The sequence below is a fragment of the Oncorhynchus kisutch genome, linkage group LG21 (assembly GCF_002021735.2).
Source record: "Oncorhynchus kisutch isolate 150728-3 linkage group LG21, Okis_V2, whole genome shotgun sequence".
Taxonomy (NCBI): Eukaryota; Metazoa; Chordata; class Actinopteri; order Salmoniformes; family Salmonidae; genus Oncorhynchus; species Oncorhynchus kisutch.
In genome coordinates this window covers 25017037-25039801 of record NC_034194.2, presented here as the reverse complement: position 1 = coordinate 25039801, position 22765 = coordinate 25017037, and the positions used below count along the sequence as shown (strand labels likewise).

Genomic DNA, 22765 nt, shown 5'->3' with positions numbered 1-22765 from the left:
TGACTCATTCTAGCCAGCTACAGTACAGAGAGAGAAGCAATGTCTGTCAGCTGAACTCACTCATTCTGATACAGCCAGAGACACTGAGTGAAGATGGGGCTGATAGAGTTGGATTCACACCACGTTCTTTGTAATACAACTCTAGTTTACGAAGCGCATGTTATACGATGTATGAAGATCGGTTTTAACATCAGCCTGGCCTCTACATCAGCATGGCTCATGTCAGTTTATTATCATGCTATATTGCCATGTAATACCATCAGCGGTAAACAGCTAATGTAAGCTCTGGCCTGTTGAACTGATTGTACCTGTGCTCTGCTGGGGGCCTTGCTCTCGTCAGGCTCCACCTTGTATCTGCGGGGCAAGGTCTCCACCTCTCTGATGGCTTCCATAGTCACATCTTTAGGCAGGACAGCAAACAGGGACATCACATACATGATGATGGACTTCTTATCTGGCAACTGAACTGCCACGTCTGAGAGCGAAAGGAAGAGGAGAGGAGGAGATGGGGTAGAGGGGGAGGGGGGAAAGAGGAGAGGGAGCGAGACAGATATAAGAGGATCAGACAAGGGGGATTAGGAAATTAAAGAGGGAAAGGGAGGTGAAGGAGCAAACGAACAGTAGGAGAAGAACAATTTCAGGGGAATGATCGATAGAGGGAGAGTGTATATGTGAGACAGAGACAGAAAGAGAGAGAGAGAGAGAGAGAGAGAGAGAGAGAGAGAGAGAGAGAGAGAGAGAGAGAGAGAGAGAGAGAGAGAGAGAGAGAGAGAGAGAGAGAGAGAGAGAGAGAGAGAGAGAGAGAGAGAGAGAGAGAGAGAGAGAGAGAGAGAGAGAGAGAGAGAGAGAGAGAGAGAGAGAGAGAGAGAGAGAGAGAGAGAGAGAGAGAGAGAGAGAGAGAGAGAGAGAGAGAGAGAGAGAGAGAGAGAGAGGCCAAGGCATGCTGTGTAGTTCCACATGGTTCGTGTTGGCTTGCTCTACAGGTATGACATAACAACGTGTGTGTATACCCAGAACTACACAAACTGAACGTTGCGTGCTAGGACTACACACAAAACCGTGTGTATCCACACATGTAGAGAACAGGAGACCTACGGCTAATTTAAGAACTGGTAAAGACATAAAACTGATCACTTGTAAAAACTTAGGACTGTGTTATATGTATGTCTGTGAAATGTCAAAATATATACACTACATGACCAAAGGTATGGGGACACCACTCTTCTGGGAAGGCTTTCCACTAGAAGTTGGAACATTGCTGCTATAAACAGCCTCCACTCTTCTGGGAAGGCTTTCCACTAGAAGTTGGAACATTGCTGCTATAACAGCCTCCACTCTTCTGGGAAGGCTTTCCACGAGATGTTGGAACATTTCTGCGGGGACTTTCTTCCATTCAGCTACAAGAGGATTAGTGAGGTTGGTCTCTGATGTTGGACGATTGGCCCTGGCTCACAGTCAGTGTTCCAATTCATCCCGAAACCATTTCTGCATGGACCTCACTTTGTGCACAGGGGCATTGTCATGCTGAAACAGGAAAGGGCCTTCCCCAAACTGTTGCTACAAAGTTGGAAGCACAGAATCTTATAGAATGTCATTATATGATGTAACGCTAAGATTTCCCTTCACTGGAACTAAGGGGCCTAACTCGAACCATAAAAAACAGCCCCAGACCAATATTCTTCCTCCACCAAACTTTCCAGTTGGCACTATGCATTGGGGCAGGTAGTGTTCTCCTGGCAAACTCAAATTCGTCCGTCAGACTGCCGGATGGTGATTCATCACCCTAGAGAACGCGTTTCCACTGTTCCAGAGTCCAATGGCAGTGAGCTTTACACCACTCCAGCCAACGCTTGGCATTGTGCATGGTGATCCTAGACTTGTGTGCTGCTGCTCGGCCATGGAAACCCATTTCATGAAGCTCCAGACAAACAGTTCTTGTGCTGATGTTTCTTCCAGAGGCAGTTTGGAACTTGGTAGTGAGTGTTGCAAGAGCAGCAAGAGCAGTGTCCACATACTTTAGTATATATAGTGTAAGTCTATAGTATACAAACATTGAGAACACCTGCTCTTTCCATGACATAGACTGACCAAATGAAAGCTATGATCCCCTCTTGATGTAACTTGTTAAATCCAGTTCAATCAGTGTAGATGAAGGGGAGGAGACAGGCTAAAGAACGATTTTTAACCCTTGAGACAATTTAGACATGGATTGTGTATGTGTGCTATTCAGAGGGGGAATTGGCAAGACAACAAACGTAAAGTGCCTTTGAACGGGGCCTGCTAGTTGGCGCCAGGCACACCGGTTCGGGTCAAGAACTGCAATGCCGCTGGGTTTTTCATGCTCAACAGTTCCCTGTGTTTATCAAGAATGGTCCACCACCCAAAGGACATCGAGCCAAAAGTTTGGGGTCACTTAGAAATGTCCTTGATTTCCATGAAAACATATATGAAATTAGTTGCAAAATTAATAGGAAATATAGTCAAGACGCTGACAAGGTTATGAATAATGATTTTTAATTGAAATAATTGTGTCCTTCAAACTTTGCTTTGTCAAAGAATCCTCCATTTGCAGAAATTACAGCCTTGCAGACCTTTGGCATTCTAGTCGTCCATTTGTTGATGTAATCGGAAGAGATTTGACCCCATGCTTCCTGAAGCACCTCCCACAAGTTGGATTGGCTTGATGGGCATTTCTTACTACCATACGGTCAAGCTGCTCCCACAACAGCTCAATAAGGTTGAGATCTGGTGACTGTGCTGGCCACTCCATTATAGACAGAATACCAGCTGACTGCTTCTTCCCTGAATAGTTATTGCATAGTTTGGAGCTGTGCTTTGGGTCATTGTCCTGTTGTTGGAGGAAATTGGCTCCAATTAATCGGCGTCCACAGGGTATGGCATGGCGTTGCAAAATGGAGTGATAGCCTTCCTTCTTCAAGATCCCTTTTACCCTATACAAATCTCCCACTTTACCACTACCAAAGCACCCCCAGACCATCACATTGCCTCCACCATGCTTGACAGATGACGTCAAGCACTCCTTCAGCATCTTTTCATTTTTTTCTGCATCTCACGAATGTTCTTCTTTGTGATCCAAACACCTCAAACTTAGATTAGTCTGTTGATAATACTTTTTTCCAATCTTTCGCTATCTAGTGTCTGTGTTCTTTTGCCAATCTTAATCTTTTCTTTGTATTGGCCAGTCTGAGATATGGCTTTTTCTTGGCAACTTTGCCTAGAAGGCCAGCATCCCGGAGTCGCCTCTTCACTGTTGACGTTGAGACTGGTGTTTTGCGGGAACTATTTAATGAAGCTGCCAGTTGAGGACTTGTTTGGCATCTGTTTCTCAAACTAGACACTAATGTACTTGTCTTAGTGCTCAGTTGTGCACCGGGACCTCCCACTCCTCTTTCTATTCTGGTTAAGGCCAGTTTGCACTGTTCTGTGAAGGGACTTGTACACAGCGTTGTACCAGATCATCAGTTTCTTGGCAATTTCTCACATGGAATAGCTTTAATTTCTCAGAACAAGAATAGACCGACAAGTTTCAGAAGAAAGTTCTTTGTTTCTGGCCATTTTGATCCTGTAATCGAACTCACAAATGCTGATTCTCCAGATACTCAACTAGTCTAAAGAAGGCCAGGTTATTGCTTCTTTAATTCAGTTTTCAGCTGTGCTAACATAATTGCAAAAGGGTTTTCTAATGATCAATTAGCCTTTTAAAATTATAAACTTGGATTAGCTAACAAGGTGCCATTGGAACACAGGAGTGATGGTTGCTGATAATGGGCCTCTATACGCCTACTAAAAATATTCCATTAAAAATCAGCTTACAAGCTTTCCGCCTACAATAGTCATTTACAACATTAACAATGTCTAAACTGCATTTCTGATCAATTTGATGTTATTTTAATGGACAAAAAAAATGTGCATTTCTTTCAAAAATAAGGACATTTGTAAGTGACCCCAAACTTTTGAACGGTAGTGTGTATGTATAGTAAGTATAGTATATGTATATACCGTGGGGCAAAAAAGTATTTAGTCAGCCACCAATTGTGCAAGTTCTCCCACTTAAAAAGATGAGAAAGGCCTGTAATTTTCATCATAGGTACACTTTGACTGTTTGAGGTTGTGGACAGGTGTCTTTTATACTGATAACAAGTTCAAACAGGTGCCATTAATACAGGTAACGAGTGGAGGACAGAGGAGCCTCTTAAAGAAGGAGTTACAGGTCTGTGAGAGCCAGAAATCTTGCTTGTTTGTAGGTGACCAAATACTTATTTTCCACCATAATTTGCAAATAAATTCATTAAAAATCCTACAATGTGATTTTCTGGATTTTTTCTCTAATTTTGTCTGTCATAGTTGAAGTGTACCTGTGATGAAAATTACAGGCCTCTCTCATCTTTTTAAGTGGGAGAACTTGCACAATTGGTGGCTGACTAAATACTTTTTTGTCCCAATGTAGGCTATATATATGATATACACTCTCCTCCATTTTTATTTGTACCTTCAGGGTCCAGTAGTCGCTCTATGGCCAGCTGGTCTTTGGCTACAGTAAAGGCATGGTCCAGTCTCTCCACTGGACTGAGGCTCAGAACCCTGTCCCAGCTCAACACATTGGGCCTGGAGAAACAACACACCAGCAGCATCAAGTCAACATTAAATCAACATCAAATCAAGGCCTCTGAGCTCCAAACAACATTCCCAATGTAGTTTCCTTGCAAAGAACCAGTTATTTTCATAGAATACTCTGTGTGATAGATCCAGTGTTCTGTACATAAGAGTACTTATTGTCTATATACTATTCAACTATTGCTGTACATAAACTATTCTATTAACGTATTCTTCAGATATACTATATATTCTATCCATAATCTCTATACATCCCATCACATCTATATGTACTGTATCTATACAGTGCATTCAGAAACTATTCAGACCCCTTGATTTTTTCCAAATTTTACTATGTTACAGTCTTATCTAAAATGGAATTAATCGTTTTTTCAAACTACACAATACCCCATAATGACAAAGCAAAAACACTGTTAGAAAACACACACTCTGCATTGATGGAAAATGACCCGTAAGTAAGCATTTTCACTGTTAGTCTACACCTGTTGTTTCCAAAGCATGTGACAAATAAAATGTGATTGATTGATACACACACAGGGTCAAATCCACACGATCTGTGACATGACAGACGTAAAAATGGCGAGGTGAGCAGTGTTCACACACGCAAGGGGGCAAGATTTAGAATTTCACTTGTACATATTTTACCACCTTCTACACTGAAAATGTTCAGAAAACAAACATTTTCAACATGGCCACTGTCCAGGTCTTGGTATACAGAACAAGACATCTAGACCGGGTCTCTCCAACCCTGTTCCTGGAGAGATACTGTCCTGTAGGTGTTCACTCCAACCCTGTTCCTGGAGAGCTACTGTCCTGTAGGTTATAACTCCAACCCTGTTCCTGGAGAGCTACCGTCCTGTAGGTTTTAACTCCAACCCTGTTCCTGGAGAGCTACTGTCCTGTAGGTTATAACTCCAACCCTGTTCCTGGAGAGATACCGTCCTGTAGGTTTTAACTCCAACCCTGTTCCTGGAGAGATACTGTCCTGTAGGTTATAACTCCAACCCTGTTCCTGGAGAGCTACGGTCCTGTAGGTTATAACTCCAAACCTGTTCCTGGAGAGCTACTGTCCTGTAGGTTATAACTCCAAACCTGTTCCTGGAGAGCTGTTGTCCTGTAGGTTATAACTCCAACTCTGGGGTTTTATTACAGACAGAAATACTCCTCAGTTTCATCAACTGTCCAGGTGGCTGTTCTCAGACGATCCCGCAGGTGAAGAAGCCGGATGTGGAGGTCCTGGGCTGGCAATGTTAAACGTGGTCTGCGGTTGTGAGGCCGTTTGGACGTCCTGCTAAATTCTCTAAAATGGCTTATGGTAAGGAAATTAACATTCAATTATCTGGCAACAGCTCTGGTGGACATTCCTGCAGTCAGCATGCCAATTGTACGCTCCCTCAAAACTTTAGACATCTGTGCCATTGTGTTGTGTGACAAAACTGCACATTTTAGAGTGGCCTTGTATTTTCCCAAGCACAAGGTGCACCTGTGTAATGATCATGCTGTTTAATCAGATTCTTGATATGTCACAACTGTCAGGTGGATGGATTATCTTGGCAAAGGAGAAATGCTCACTAACAGGGATGTAAACAAATCTGTGCAAAACATTTAAGAGAAATAAGCTTTATGTGGGTATGGAACATTTCTGGGATCTTTTATTTCAGCTCATTAAATCGTGGGACCAACACTTTACATGTTGCGTTTACATTTTTGTTCAGTATAATAACTATCTGATTGGTAAGCTGAATCATTTTAGTTACAACTGAGGTTGGAGTGAAAACCTACAGAAGTGTAACTCTCCAGGAACAGGGTTGGAGTGAAAACCTACAGAAGTGTAACTCTCCAGGAACACGGTTGGAGTGAAAACCTACAGAAGTGTAACTCTCCAGGAACAGGGTTGGAGAGCCCTGATCTAAACAGTATACTGTTGGATAGATATACAACCATTAGGGTGACACTGTTGCTACCGGAACATCCCCTGGCCCCCTGACCCCTGACCTGAAGCGGTGCAGGATGGCGTTAAAGGCCAGTCCGTCAGCCCAGCTGGTGGTGAAGTTGAGCACGTTGACGTGGTCCTGGTAGGAGCGGGTACACTGCCTCACCCAGCTCAGCAGGATCTTCTCACTGTTGGTCTGCTGCAAGTTGGACATGATGTCCTTCATGATGTCTTTCACCTGAGAGGGACCATACATATAGAGAGGGGAGAAACACAGAGGGAAGAGAGACACAGGGACAGGGGAGAGACAGAGACAGATATAAACACAGGGACATGGGAGAGAGAGACAGACAGGGGAGAGAGAGACAGACAGGGGAGAGAGAGACAGACAGGGGAGAGAGAGAGAGACACAGGGACAGGGGAGAGAGAGACAGACAGGGGAGAGAGAGACAGACAGGGGAGAGAGAGACAGACAGGGGAGAGAGAGACAGACAGGGGAGAGAGAGACAGACAGGGGAGAGAGAGACAGACAGGGGAGAGAGAGAGAGACAGAGGGACAGGGGAGAGAGAGACAGACAGGGGAGAGAGAGAGAGACACAGGGACAGGGGAGAGAGAGACAGACAGGGGAGAGAGAGACAGACAGGGGAGAGAGAGACAGACAGGGGAGAGAGAGACAGACAGGGGAGAGAGAGAGAGACAGAGGGACAGGGGAGAGAGAGACAGACAGGGGAGAGAGAGACAGACAGGGGAGAGAGAGACAGACAGGGGAGAGAGAGACAGACAGGGACAGGGGAGAGAGAGACAGACCAGGGGGAGAGAGACAGATACACATGGACAGGGGAGAGAGAGACAGACCAGGGGGAGAGAGACAGATACACATGGACAGGGGAGAGAGAGACAGATGGAGACACAGGGACAGGGGAGAGAGAGACAGACGGGGGAGAGAGAGACAGACCGGGGAGAGAGAGACAGACAGGGGAGAGAGAGACAGACAGGGGAGAGAGAGAGACACAGGGACAGGGGAGAGAGAGACAGACCAGGGAAGAGAGACAGATACACATGGACAGGGGAGAGAGAGACAGACCAGGGGGAGAGAGACAGATACACATGGACAGGGGAGAGAGAGACAGATGGAGACACAGGGACAGGGGAGAGAGAGACAGACGGGGGAGAGAGAGACAGACCGGGGAGAGAGAGACAGACAGGGGAGAGAGAGACAGACAGGGGAGAGAGAGACAGACAGGGGAGAGAGAGATACACATGGACAGTGGAGAGAGAGACAGATGGAGACACAGGGACAGGGGAGAGAGAGAGACATACCGGGGAGAGAGAGACATACCGGGGAGAGAGAGACATACCGGGGAGAGAGAGACATACCGGGGAGAGAGAGACAGCCCGGGGAGAGACAGATACACATGGACAGTGGAGAGAGACACAGATGGAGACACAGGGACAGGGGAGAGAGAGACAGATAGAGACACAGGGACAAGGGAGAGAGACAGACAGGGGAGAGAGAGATAGACAGGGGAGAGAGAGACAGACAGGGGAGAGAGATACAGACAGGGGAGAGAGATACAGACAGGGGAGAGAGATACAGACAGGGGAGAGACAGACAGACAGGGGAGAGAAAGACAGGGGAGAGAGAGAAAGACAGGGGAGAGAGAGACAGACAGGGGAGAGAGAGACAGACAGGGGAGAGAGAGATAGACAGGGGAGAGAGAGACAGACCGGGGAGAGAGAGACAGATACACAGGGACAGGGGAGAGAGAGAGAGACAGTCAGGGGCAGGAACAGGGGAGGGAGACAGAAAGAGACACAGGGACAGGGGAGAGAGAGACAGACCGGGGAGAGAGAGACAGATACACATGGACAGTGGAGAGAGAGACAGATGGAGAGACAGGGACAGGGGAGAGAGAGACATACCGGGGAGAGAGAGACAGATACACAGGGACAGGGGAGAGAGAGACCGATGGAGACACAGGGACAGGGGAGAGAGAGACAGACAGGGGCAGGAACAGGGGAGAGAGAGACAGAAAGAGACACAGGGACAGGGGAGAGAGACAGACAGGGGAGAGACAGACAGAAAAGAGAGACAGGGGAGAGACACAGGGACAGGCAAAAGAGGAGGGTTTGTAAGTGGAACACCAATTATACAAGTCCTGTCACATGTCTGAGACAGAAAATATTTGCCTTTTCAACAGCTCTTTTGTTGATCGTTCAAAGCTACGTCCTCAGTGGACAGTACACTCAAGGCAAACTCATCTCTCTCTCTGTGTGCGTGCGTTCACCTGCCAGTGGAGGATAATACTCCAGATGAGACCCAGAGTCAGCTTGTGGTTTCCATCAACAATGTCTGTTCCTCCTATGTTTACCAGATCCACCTGAGTTAGTGAGAGAAAGAGAGAGAGGGTGGGAGAGAGACAACCATCAAAAGGATTAGAAAATTCGACATGCCAATTAGGATCTGGCTAAAAATACTTGAATTAGTTATAGAACCCATTGCCCTTTATGGTTGTGAGGTCTGGGGTCTGAATTAATCAAATGGAACAAACACCAAATTCAGACTCCGCATACAACGTAAAACACCAAATAATGCATGCAGAGCAGAATTAGGCTGATACCCGCTCATTTTCAAAATCCAGAAAGGGGCCGTTCCATTCTATAACCACCTAAAAGGAAGCGATTCCCAAACCTTCCATAATAAAGCCATCACCTACAGAGAGATGAACCTGGAGAAGAGTCCCCTAAGCAAGCTGGTCATGGGGCTCTGTTCATAAACACAAACACACCCCACAGAGCCCCAGGACAGCAACACAATTAGACCCAATCATTTCATGAGAAAACAAAAAGATACTTAACACATTGGAAAGAATTCACACAAAAAAAAACTGAGCGAACTTAAAAACAAATCTCAAATCCAAAATGGAGTATGGGGCCAAATTGATTTTTTTTTTGCTTCACTGTCAAAATAAATATGGTTTATATTCACAAGGACCCAAAATAGAATGATATTTGGCCCTTAACAGAGAATACACAGTGGCAGAATACCTGACCACTGTGACTGACCCAAATTTAAGGAAAGCTTTGACTATGTACAGACTCAGTGAGCATAGCCTTGCTATTGAGAAAGGCCGCTGTAGGCAGACCTGGCTCCCAAGAGAAGACAGGCTGTGCACACTGCCCACAAAATGAGGTGGAAACTGAGCTGCACTTCCTAACCTCCTGCCCAATGTATGACCATATTAGAGACACATATTTCCCTCAGATTACACAGATCCACAAAGAATTTGAAAACAAACCCAATTTTGATAAACTCCCATATCTACTAGGTGAAATTCCACAGTGTGCCATCACAGCAGCAAGATTTGTGACCTGTTGCCACAAGAAAAGGGCAACCAGTGAAGAACAAACACCATTCTAAATTACAACCCATATTCATGCTTATTTATTTTCCCTTCAACCATTTGTACATCGTTACAACACTGTATATAGACATAATGACATTTGTAATGTCTTTATTCTTTTGAAACTTATGTGAGTGTAATGTTTACTGTTAATTTTTATTGTTTATTTCACTTTTGATCATTATCTACTTCACTTGCTTTGGCAACGTTAACATGTTTCCCATGCCAATAAAGCACTTCAATTTAAATTGATAGAGACAGACATCGAGACAGAGAGACAGAGACACAGAGAGGTCAAGATATTAAAAAGTCAAGTCAAAATGCTTTTTATTACCTTCCCTTATAGAAAGCTGAACATGCCGTAATACTCAAGATTAACAACTTGTACCATTAAGCTGCTTTGCGGGCTTTCCTGTGATCCAATAACTAATCTCAGTCTCCCACAGCTGTCCTCACCTCTACAGCTGTAGGCTGCTGTGTGTGGTCAAGTGAAACCCAGAAACCCCACATGTAAAAAGTGCTAAAGTGGATTAAAAGTGTCTAATGATATCCCCAACACCCTGTGATACCAGCCTAATCATGTGACAAGCTTACATTCATGGAGTGATGGAGTGATTACAAACACACAGGGGGTAGAATGGAACATTCTGGAACACTATTCCTGGGGTCAGGGGGGCAACGAGTGACCTCTCAGCCAATAACATGACCCTTAAACTCTTAACCCCACCCTCCATTAACCCAATCATGCCTGCATTATCACACACACATGTGATACACAGTACAGATAAACAGTACAGATACACAGTACAGAAGGAGATACACAGTACATATAAAGAGATACACAGTACAGATACACAGTACAGATACACAGTACATATAAAGAGATACACAGTACAGATACAGATACACAGTACAGATACACAGATACAGATACACAGATACACAGTACAGATACACAGTACAGATAAACAGATACAGATAAACAGTACAGATACACAGTGCAGATACACAGTGCAGATACACAGTACAGATACAGATACACAGTACAGATACACAGTACAGATACACAGTACAGATACACAGTGCAGATACACAGTGCAGATACACAGTGCAGATACACAGTGCATATACACAGTGCAGATACACAGTGCATATACACAGTGCAGATACACAGTACAGATACACAGTGCAGATACACAGTACAGATACACAGTACAGATACACAGTACAGACACAGATACACAGTACAGATACACAGTGCAGATACACAGTGCAGATACACAGTACAGATAGAGATACACAGTACATATAAAGAGATACACAGTACAGATACACAGTACAGACACAGATACACAGTGCAGATACACAGTGCAGATACACAGTGCATATACACAGTGCAGATACACAGTACAGATACACAGTACAGATACACAGTACAGATACACAGTACAGACACAGATACACAGTACAGATACACAGTGCAGATACACAGTACAGACACAGATACACAGTACAGATAGAGAAATACACAGTACAGATACAGATACACAGTAGACACACAGTACAGACACACAGTACATACACAGATACACAGTACAGATACAGATACACAGTACAGACACACAGTACATACACAGATACACAGTACAGATAGAGAAATAAACAGTACAGATACAAATACACAGTACAGATAGAGAAATACACAGTACATATACAAATACACAGTACATATAGATACACAGTACAGATAGAGATACACAGTACAGATACACAGTACATATACAGATACACAGTACAGCTACAAAGTACAGATACACAGTACAGATAGAGATATACAGTACAAATACACAGTACAGATACAGATACACAGTACAGATACAGATACACAGTACAGATAGAGATACACAGTACAGATAGTGAGATACACAGAACAGATACACAGTACAGATCGAGAGATACACAGTACAAATACAGATACGCAGTACAGACACACAGTACAGACACAGATACACAGTACAGATAGAGAAAAACACAGTACAGATACAAATACACAGTACAGATAGAGAAATACACAGTACAGATAGATACACAGTACAGATACACAGAACAGATACAGATACGCAGTACAGCTACAAAGTACAGATACACAGTACAGATAGAGATACACAGTACAAATACACAGTACAGATACACAGAACAGATACAGATACACAGTACAGATAGAGAGATACACAGTACAGATACACAGTACAGATAGAGAGATACAAAGAACAGATACACAGAACAGATACACAGTACAGATACACAGTACAGATACACAGTACATATATAGATTCACCGTACAAATAGAGAAACACAGTACAGATACACAGTACAGATAGAGACATACACAGATATAGATACACAGTACAGATAGAAAGATACACAGAACAGATACAGATACACAGATAGAGATACACAGTGCAGATAGAGAGTTACACAGTACAGATACACCGTACAGATAGAGATACACAGTACAAATAGAGAAACACAGTACAGATACACAGTACAGATAGAGATACACAGTACAGATATAGATATACAGTACAAATACACAGTACAGATAGAGATACACAGTACAGATAGAGATACACAGTACAAATAGAGAAACACAGTACAGATACACAGTACAGATACACAGTACAGATAGAGATATACAGTACAAATACACAGTACAGATACAGATACAGAGTACAGATACAGATACACAGTACAGATACACAGTACAGATAGTGAGATACACAGAACAGATACAGATACACAGTACAGATCGAGAGATACACAGTACAAATACAGATACACAGTACAGACACACAGTACAGACACAGATACACAGTACAGATAGAGAAAAACACAGTACAGATACAAATACACAGTACAGATAGAGAAATACACAGTACAGATAGATACACAGAACAGATACAGATACACAGTACAGATAGAGATACACAGTACATATAGAGATACACAGTACAGCTACAAAGTACAGATACACAGTACAGATAGAGATATACAGTACAAATACACAGTACAGATACAGATACACAGTACAGATACACAGTACAGATAGAGATACACAGTACAGATAGTGAGATACACAGAACAGATACACAGTACAGATCGAGAGATACACAGTACAAATACAGATACGCAGTCCAGACACACAGTACAGACACAGATACACAGTACAGATAGAGAAAAACACAGTACAGATACAAATACACAGTACAGATAGAGAAATACACAGTACAGATAGATACACAGTACAGATACACAGAACAGATACAGATACACAGTACAGATAGAAATACGCAGTACAGCTACAAAGTACAGCTACAAAGTACAGATAGAGATACACAGTACAGATATAGATACACAGTACAGATACACAGTACAGATACACAGTACAGATACAAAGAACAGATACACAGAACAGATACACAGTACAGATACACAGTACAGATACACAGTACAGATACACAGTACAGATACAGATTCACCGTACAAATAGAGAAACACAGTACAGATACACAGTACAGATAGAGATACACAGTACAGATACACAGAACAGATACAGATACACAGTACAAATAGAGATACACAGTACAGATACACAGTACAGATAGAGACATACACAGATATAGATACACAGTACAGATAGAAAGATACACAGAACAGATACAGATACACAGATAGAGATACACAGTGCAGATAGAGAGTTACACAGTACAGATACACCGTACAGATAGAGATACACAGTACAAATAGAGAAACACAGTACAGATACACAGTACAGATAGAGAGTTACACAGTACAGATACACAGTACAGATAGAGATACACAGTACATATAGAGAGTTACACAGTGCAGATACACAGTACAGATAGAGAGATACATATACACAGTACAGATACAGATACACAGTACAGATACACAGTACAGATATACAGTACAGATAGAGAGATACACAGTACAGATACACAGTACAGATTAGAGGTCGGCCGATTAATCGCAATGGCCGATTAATTAGGGACGATTTCAAGTTTTAATAACAAAATAATCACTAGTTAACTACACATGGATGATGATATTACTAGATATTATCTAGCGTGTCCTGCGTTGCATATTATCTGACTGAGCATACAAGAATACAAGAATAAGTATCTGACTGAGCGGTGGTAGGCAGAAGCAGGCGCGTAAACATTCATTAAAACAGCACTTTCGTGCGTTATGCCAGCAGCTCTTCGTTGTGCGTCAAGCATTGCGCTGTTTATGACTTCAAGCCTATCAACTCCCGAGATGAGGCTGGTGTAACCGAAGTGAAATGGCAATCTAGTTAGCGCGCGCTAATAGCGTTTCAAACGTCACTCGCTCTGAGCCTTCTAGTAGTTGTTCCCCTTGCTCTGCATGGGTAACGCTGCTTCGAGGGTGGCTGTTGTCGATGTGTTCCTGATTCGAGCCCAGAGATAAGCGAGGAGAGGGACGGAAGCTATACTGTTACACTGGCAATACTAAAGTGCCTATAAGAAGATCCAATAGTCAAAGGTTAATGAAATTCAAAAGGTATAGAGGGAAATATGTAATGAACCTCGTCCTCCGCTTCTGAAGAGGAGAAGCGAAAAGGATCGGAGGACCAAAACGCAGCGTGGTAAGTGTCCATAATGTTTATTTTAATACATAAACTGAACACTACAAAATACAAAACAATAAACGTGAAATGAACGAAACAGTCCCGTGTGGCGACAAACGCTGACATGGAAGACAAACACCCACAACCCAAAAGTGAAACCCAGGCTACCTAAGTATGATTCTCAATCAGGGACAACAATTGACAGCTGCCAACATAGAAAAACAAACATAGACTGCCCACCCAACTCACGCCCTGACCATACTAAAACAAAGATAAAATAACAGAACTATAGTCAGAACGTGATAAAACAGTCCTATAATTCCTATAATAACTACAACCTACAACTTCTTACCTGGGAATATTGAAGACTCATGTTAAAAGGAACCACCAGCTTTCATATGTTTTCATGTTCTGAGCAAGGAACTTAAACGTTAGCTTTCTTACATAGCACATACTGCACTTTTACTTTCTTCTCCAACACTTTGTTTTTGCATTATTTAAACCCAATTGAGCATGTTTCATTATTTACTTGAGGCTAAATTGATTTTATTGTAAAATAAGTGGTCATTCAGTATTGTTGTAATTGTCATTATTACAAATACATTATTATTTATTTCTTTTTTTCTTTCTTTTTTAAATCGGCCGATTAATCGGTATCGGCTTTTTTGGTCCTCCAATAATCGGTATCGGTATCAGTTGAAAAATCATAATTGGTCGACCTCTAGAACAGATACACAGTACAGATAGATTCACAGTACAGATACACAGTACAGATAGATACACAGTACAGATAGATACACAGTACAGATAGATACACAGTACAGATAGAGATACACAGTACAGATATACAGTACAGATGGAGATACACAGTACAGATAGAGATACACAGTACAGATATACAGTACAGATGGAGATACACAGTACAGATGGAGATACACAGTACAGATAGATACACACGCACACACAAAAGTTAAGTACCGTAACTAAAATAAAGCAGTAGAAAACTACACCTTCTATCATTCTCCTGTCTGGGTGGCTAGTTGTTTATGAGGGGTGTCGACCCCAGAGCTACTAATCCTGGCCATGTAAACATCTCTAAACATCACACCTTCTTTGAAGGATTCCTCCAGAGGCCCTGGGGAACGTTGCGAGTCAGCGAGTCACTCACACAGCCTGTCATTATGCAAAGATTGTGGTGGGGGGGGGGGGGGGGGGGGGGTGGATACTGCAAAGTCATCAGGATGCTTCAGTTCGGCTGGTGGCTAGCTGAAGTTGGCTAGGCAAACCGAACTGGTGTGCTTGCCCTCATGCTTGCATACTCCCTTAAAAAGATATTTGCTTGAAAAACAAGACAAAGGCGGCAATAGTACTGTTTGTCCATTTTGAGACACCGTAGCCAGTATTCGCTTCCTCAAAGTAGTCAGAACTGCAACGCTGCCTCCCGAGTGGAGCAGAGGTTTAAGACACTGCATCACAGTGCTAGAGGTGTCACTACAGAGCCGGGTTCCATCCCAGGTTGGGTCGCAGCCGGCCGTGAACGGGAGACCCATGAGGTGGTGCACAATTGGCCAATTGGCTCAGCGTCTTCCGGGTTAGGGGAGGGATTGGTCGGCCGGGATGTCCTTGTCCCATCGCACTCTAGTGACTCCTGTGGCGGGCCAGGCGCATGCACGCTGACTTCGGTCGCCAGGTGTACGGTGTTTCCTCCAACACATTGGTGCGGCTGGCTTCCGGGTTAAGCGGGTAGTGTCAAGAAGCAGTGCAGGCTTGGCGGGGCCGTGTTTTAGAGGACGCATGTCTCTCGACCTACACCTCACCCGTGTCCATACGGGAGTATGGACTGCAACTACCAATTGAATAGCACGTAACTGGGGAGAAAAATACAAAAAAACTGCTGGGTTTTTCATGCTCTACGGTTTCCTGTGTGTATCAAGAATGGTCTACCACCTAAAGGACATCCAGACAACTTGACACAACTGTGGATATATCAGACAAACAGAGACACACAATACAGAAGAAGTCACTAACAAACTCACACACACCCGACGGCCTGCTGTTTTTCTGCCAGTGTGGAGGAGGATAGCAACTAACATGCCACCACTACCCTAGTGAGCTCCTCATGCAAAGACCCCGTCTTATCTCCCACAGACAAGGTCACAACATGAACACTGGCCATTGTATGGAGACACAAGGGAAAGGGGAAAGAGCGGAGAGAGAGAGAGAGAGAGAGAGAGAGAGAAGGGAGCATGCAAGAGGGAGACAGCACACTAGACACTGAAGAAAAAGGGAAGAGATTAGTAAAATAGGGGGATAAAGAAGAATAAACAGAGATACTGTGTAAAGCCCTAACGGTAGGTACTTACGTTGTTTTGATGCAGGACATGAAGAACCTTGTTGACGTTGTTGAGGGCGTGAACTCTGGTGGACCCTCGCTCTTTGGTCTGAGAACAACAACACAGAAGAATAGGGCATGTTAGGCAGAACATACATTAATGCAAGGATCCTGCCTGACCTCAGCACACGAAGACTTGCATAGCAAAGAGTATCGTAGATTATCTAGAGTATCAGAGTGTATATAGAGAGTGTCCAGTACAAGGCAACATGTCATTTTTCCACATGTAGCCCATCCTGCACACACCCTTCAAGAGGAGTTGAGACTCATACAGGTCAGCAGGTCATGTAGGTGATATGACATTATTTCTGAGGTAGTGCTAGTTGTTTCTCTTGTCTAATGTGAAGGTTTGCTATGAGGGTAAAATCACGCAAGATTTCAGTTCCTTTACACACATAACACGCATGCACACACACACACACACACACATATTTGCACAATACTGCACTAATGATGGGCAGTGACCTGCAATTAAAGAGTCAGCTAAATCTATCCAGACAGAGAGACTTTCAGACTTGCAGTGCTAGCCGTTGCCAAGGACCAGTCTGCGTGCTTAATACATTTCACTTATCGCTCAACATACCATTCCACACTATAAATCCATCAGCCATTACGCCTTCAGCCCCCTCTAGTTTATATTTTATTTTAAGGGACATAGGGACTGGGTTGAACCGGTGCCAATTTAAAAACCCTTCCTAGCCTTACATACCACAACAGGGCATTAGTACCCAATTATGGCATTAGTATCATGGTAACAGATAGAGGGCTGGCGAGGTGTTGGGTACTGTGCTGGGCTGCTGGTGCTAGAAAACAGATTCACTGGTAGGGTGAATGAGGGGTGAATTGGGGGAGTGGGGTGAAAAAGGTCAGATATGAATATGCATACGACACACACGACACATACACACAAACTGTACACACACGCACGGACACGCAGGCAAGCATGGACGCACACAGGCAGGCACACAAACACACACGCACCAGGACATTTCCTGTGAGTCCCTCCAGTAGTTCCAGCAGTTTCTTGCCATCCTGCAGGTCAGAGAACATGTCCTTGATGGGCATCTTTCCCGTCTGAAACACAAGAAATACACTCATCATGTGTGTGTAAGGACACAACTCATGTGTGTGTGTGTGTGTAAGGACACTACTCGTGTGTGTGTGTGTGTGTGTGTAAGGACACTACTCGTGTGTGTGTGTGTGTGTGTAAGGACACTACTCGTGTGTGTGTGTGTGTGTGTGTGTGTGTGTGTGTGTGTGTGTGTGTGTGTGTGTGTGTGTGTGTGTGTGTGTGTAAGGACACTACTCGTGTGTGTGTAAGGACACTACTCGTGTGTGTGTGTGTGTGTGTGTGTGTGTGTGTGTAAGGACACTACTCGTGTGTGTGTGTGTGTGTGTGTGTGTGTGTGTGTGTGTGTGTGTGTGTGTGTGTGTGTGTGTGTGTGTGTGTGTAAGGACACTACCCGTTTGTGTGTGTGTGTGTGTGTAAGGACACTACTCGTGTGTGTGTAAGGACACTACTCGTGTGTGTGTGTGTGTGTAAGGACACTACTCGTGTGTGTGTGTGTGTGTAAGGACACACCTCGTGTGTGTGTGTGTGTGTGTGTGTGTGTGTGTAAGGACACTACTCGTGTGTGTGTGTGTGTAAGGACACTACTCGTGTGTGTGTGTAAGGACACTACTCGTGTGTGTGTGTAAGGACACTACTCGTGTGTGTGTGTGTGTGTGTAAGGACACTACTAATGTGTGTGTGTAAGGACACTACTCGTGTGTGTGTGTGTGTGTGTAAGGACACTACTCGTGTGTGTGTGTGTGTGTGTGTGTGTGTGTGTGTGTGTGTGTGTGTGTGTGTAAGGACACTACTCGTGTGTGTGTGTAAGGACACTACTTATGTGTGTGTGTAAGGACACTACTCGTGTGTGTGTGTGTGTGTGTGTGTGTAAGGACACTACTCGTGTGTGTGTGTGTGTGTGTGTGTGTGTGTGTGTAAGGACACTACTTGTGTGTGTGTGTAAGGACACTACTCGTGTGTGTGTGTGTGTGTGTGTGTGTGTGTGTGTGTAAGGACACTACTCGTGTGTGTGTGTGTGTAAGGACACTACTCGTGTGTGTGTGTGTAAGGACACTACTCGTGTGTGTGTGTGTGTGTGTGTAAGGACACTACTAATGTGTGTGTGTAAGGACACTACTCGTGTGTGTGTGTGTGTGTGTGTGTGTAAGGACACTACTCGTGTGTGTGTGTGTGTGTGTGTAAGGACACTACTCGTGTGTGTGTGTAAGGACACTACTTATGCGTGTGTGTAAGGACACTACTCGTGTGTGTGTGTGTAAGGACACTACTCGTGTGTGTGTGTGTGTGTGTGTGTGTAAGGACACTACTTGTGTGTGTGTGTAAGGACACTACTCGTGTGTGTGTGTGTGTGTGTGTGTGTGTGTGTGTAAGGACACTACTCATGTGTGTGTGTAAGGACACTACTCGTGTGTGTGTGTGTGTATAAGGACACTACTTGTGTGTGTGTGTGTGTGTGTGTATATGTGTGTGTGTGTGTAAGGACACTACTCGTGTGTGTGTGTGTGTGTAAGGACAGTGTGTGTGTGTGTGTGTGTGTGTGTGTGTGTGTGTGTGTGTGTGTGTGTGTGTGTGTGTGTGTGTGTGTGTGTGTGTGTGTGTGTAAGGACACTACTCGTGTGTGTGTGTGTAAGGACACTACTCGTTTGTGTGTGTAAGGACACAATTTGTGTGTGTGTGTAAGGACACAACTCGTGTGTGTGTGTGAGTGTGTGTAAGGACAATACTCGTGTGTGTGTGTAAGGACACTACTCATGTGTGTGTGTGTAAGGACACTACTCATGTGTGTGTGTGTAAGGACACTACTCATGTGTGTGTGTAAGGACACTACTCATGTGTGTGTGTAAGGACACTACTCATGTGTGTGTGTAAGGACACTACTCATGTGTGTGTGTGTAAGGACACTACTCATGTGTGTGTGTAAGGACACTACTCATGTGTGTGTGTGAGTGTGTGTAAGGACAATACTCGTGTGTGTGTGTGAGTGTGTGTAAGGACAATACTCGTGTGTGTGTGTAAGGACACTACTCATGTGTGTGTGTGTAAGGACACTACTCATGTGTGTGTGTGTAAGGACACTACTCATGTGTGTGTGTAAGGACACTACTCATGTGTGTGTGTAAGGACACTACTCATGTGTGTGTGTAAGGACACTACTCATGTGTGTGTGTGTAAGGACACTACTCATGTGTGTGTGTAAGGACACTTCTCATGTGTGTGTGTGTATAAGGACACTTCGCATGTGTGTGTGTAAGGACACTACTCATGTGTGTGTAAGGACACTACTCATGTGTGTGTGTAAGGACACTACTCGTGTGTGTGTGTAAGGACACTACTCATGTGTGTGTGTAAGGACACTACTCATGTGTGTGTGTAAGGACACTTCTCACGTGTGTGTGTGTGTAAGGACAGTTCGCATGTGTGTGTGTAAGGACACTACTCATGTGTGTGTAAGGACACTACTCATGTGTGTGTGTAAGGACACTACTCATGTGTGTGTGTAAGGACACTACTCATGTGTGTGTGTAAGGACACTTCTCATGTGTGTGTGTGTGTAAGGACACTACTCATGTGTGTGTGTAAGGACACTACTCATGTGTGTGTGTAAGGACACTACTCATGTGTGTGGTGTGTTGTTTTGTCTACATACAAACCTGTATTCAGAGTACATAATGCTGTGCAATGTTTTGCATGGAAAATGTTATGGAAAATCAACTCAGTTCATTTTCAGGTTAGTAATATTTGCAATGATTCAAAAATTCTGAACATCCTATAGTTTATGCACTGGGGATGGTAGACAATGTTTCTGTTGATAACTGGGTAGAAGGGTACGTACATCACGTACAGTATATAATAGCATTTGAAGTTGGGCAAATGGTTGGGAAATGGAAACCAGAGGATGGGATCAAACATGAGATTTCTGGGTAATTTTTGAGGTAAAAGAGAACAGAGCTCATTCTAACATCCCACTCTCCATACCTCAGATATGACCTGACAACAGAACAACTCAACAAGAAACACACAGAGCTAACACAGAGGAGAGGAGAGAAACACACAGAGCTAACACAGAGGAGAGGAGAGAAACACACAGAGCTAACACAGAGGAGAGGAGAGAAACACACATAGCTAACACAGAGGAGATGAGAGAAACACACAGAGCTAACACAGAGGGGAGGAGAGAAACAGAGAGCTAACACAGAGGAGAGGAGAGAAACACAGAGAGCTAACACAGAGGGGAGGAGAGAAACAGAGAGCTAACACAGAGGAGAGGAGAGAAACACACAGAGCTAACACAGAGGAGAGAAACACACAGAGCTAACACAGAGGAGAGGAGAGAAACACACATAGCTAACACAGTGGCGATGAGAGAAACACACAGAGCTAACACAGAGGGGAGGAGAGAAACAGAGAGCTAACACAGAGGAGAGAAACACAAAGAGCTAACACAGAGGGGAGGAGAGAAACAGAGAGCTAACACAGAGGAGAGGAGAGAAACACACAGAGCTAACACAGAGAAGAGAAACACACAGAGCTAACACAGAGGAGAGAAACACACAGAGCTAACACAGAGGAGAGGAGATAAACACACAGACCTGACACAGAGGGGAGGAGAGAAACACAGAGCTAACACAGAGGAGGGGAGAGAAACACACAGAGCTAACACAGAGGAGAGGAGAGAAACACACAGAGCTAACACAAAGGAGAGGAGAGAAACACACAGAGCTAACACAAAGGAGAGGAGAGAAACACACAGAGCTAACACAGAGGAGAGGATAGAAACACACAGAACTAACACAGGAGAGGAAAGAAACACAGAGCTAACACAGAGGAGAGGAGAGAAACACACAGAGCTAACACAGAGGAGAGGAGAGAAACACACAGAGCTAACACAGAGGAGAGGAGAGAAACACACAGAGCTAACACAGAGGAGAGGAGAGTAACACACAGAGCTAACAGAGGAGATGAGAGAAACACACAGAGCTAACACAGAGGAGAGGAGAGAAACACACAGAGCTAACACAGAGGAGAGGAGAGAAACACACAGAGCTAACACAGAGGAGAGGAGAGTAACACACAGAGCTAACAAACACAGAGGAGAGGAGAGAAACACACAGAGCTAACAAACACAGAGGAGAGGAGAGAAACACACAGAGCTAACAAACACAGAGGAGAGGAGAGAAACACACAGAGCTAACAAACACAGAGGAGAGGAGAGAAACACACAGAGCTAACAAACACAGAGGAGAGGAGAGAAACACAGAGCTAACAGACACAGAGGAGAGGAGGGAAACACAGAGCTAACAAACACAGAGGAGAGGAGAGAAACACACAGAGCTAACAAACACAGAGGAGAGGAGGGAAACACACAGAGCTAACAAACACAGAGGAGAGGAGGGAAACACACAGAGCTAACAAACACAGAGGAGAGGAGGGAAACACACAGAGCTAACAAACACAGAGGAGAGGAGGGAAACACACAGAGCTAACAAACACAGAGGAGAGGAGAGAAACACACAGAGCTAACAAACACAGAGGAGAGGAGAGAAACACACAGAGCTAACAAACACAGAGGAGAGGAGAGAAACACAGAGCTAACAGACACAGAGGAGAGGAGGGAAACACAGAGCTAACAAACACAGAGGAGAGGAGAGAAACACACAG

The 22765-nt window shown here is 44.1% G+C and overlaps 1 protein-coding gene across 5 annotated transcripts in view; it reads right to left on the bottom strand.

Moving 5' to 3' along the window:
- The window catches only part of utrn (utrophin), a 337767-nt gene that overhangs the window by 259694 nt on the left and 55308 nt on the right, over positions 1–22765 (bottom strand). For all 5 annotated transcript variants that reach the window (XM_031800412.1, XM_031800411.1, XM_031800415.1 and 2 more), the window contains 6 exons: positions 18016–18108; positions 17006–17083; positions 8858–8950; positions 6631–6806; positions 4511–4626; positions 309–475 (listed from right to left, as the gene is read on the bottom strand). In XM_031800412.1, coding sequence (XP_031656272.1) covers positions 309–475; positions 4511–4626; positions 6631–6806; positions 8858–8950; positions 17006–17083; positions 18016–18108 — 723 coding nt within the window. The remainder of the gene's footprint in view (positions 1–308; positions 476–4510; positions 4627–6630; positions 6807–8857; positions 8951–17005; positions 17084–18015; positions 18109–22765) is intronic.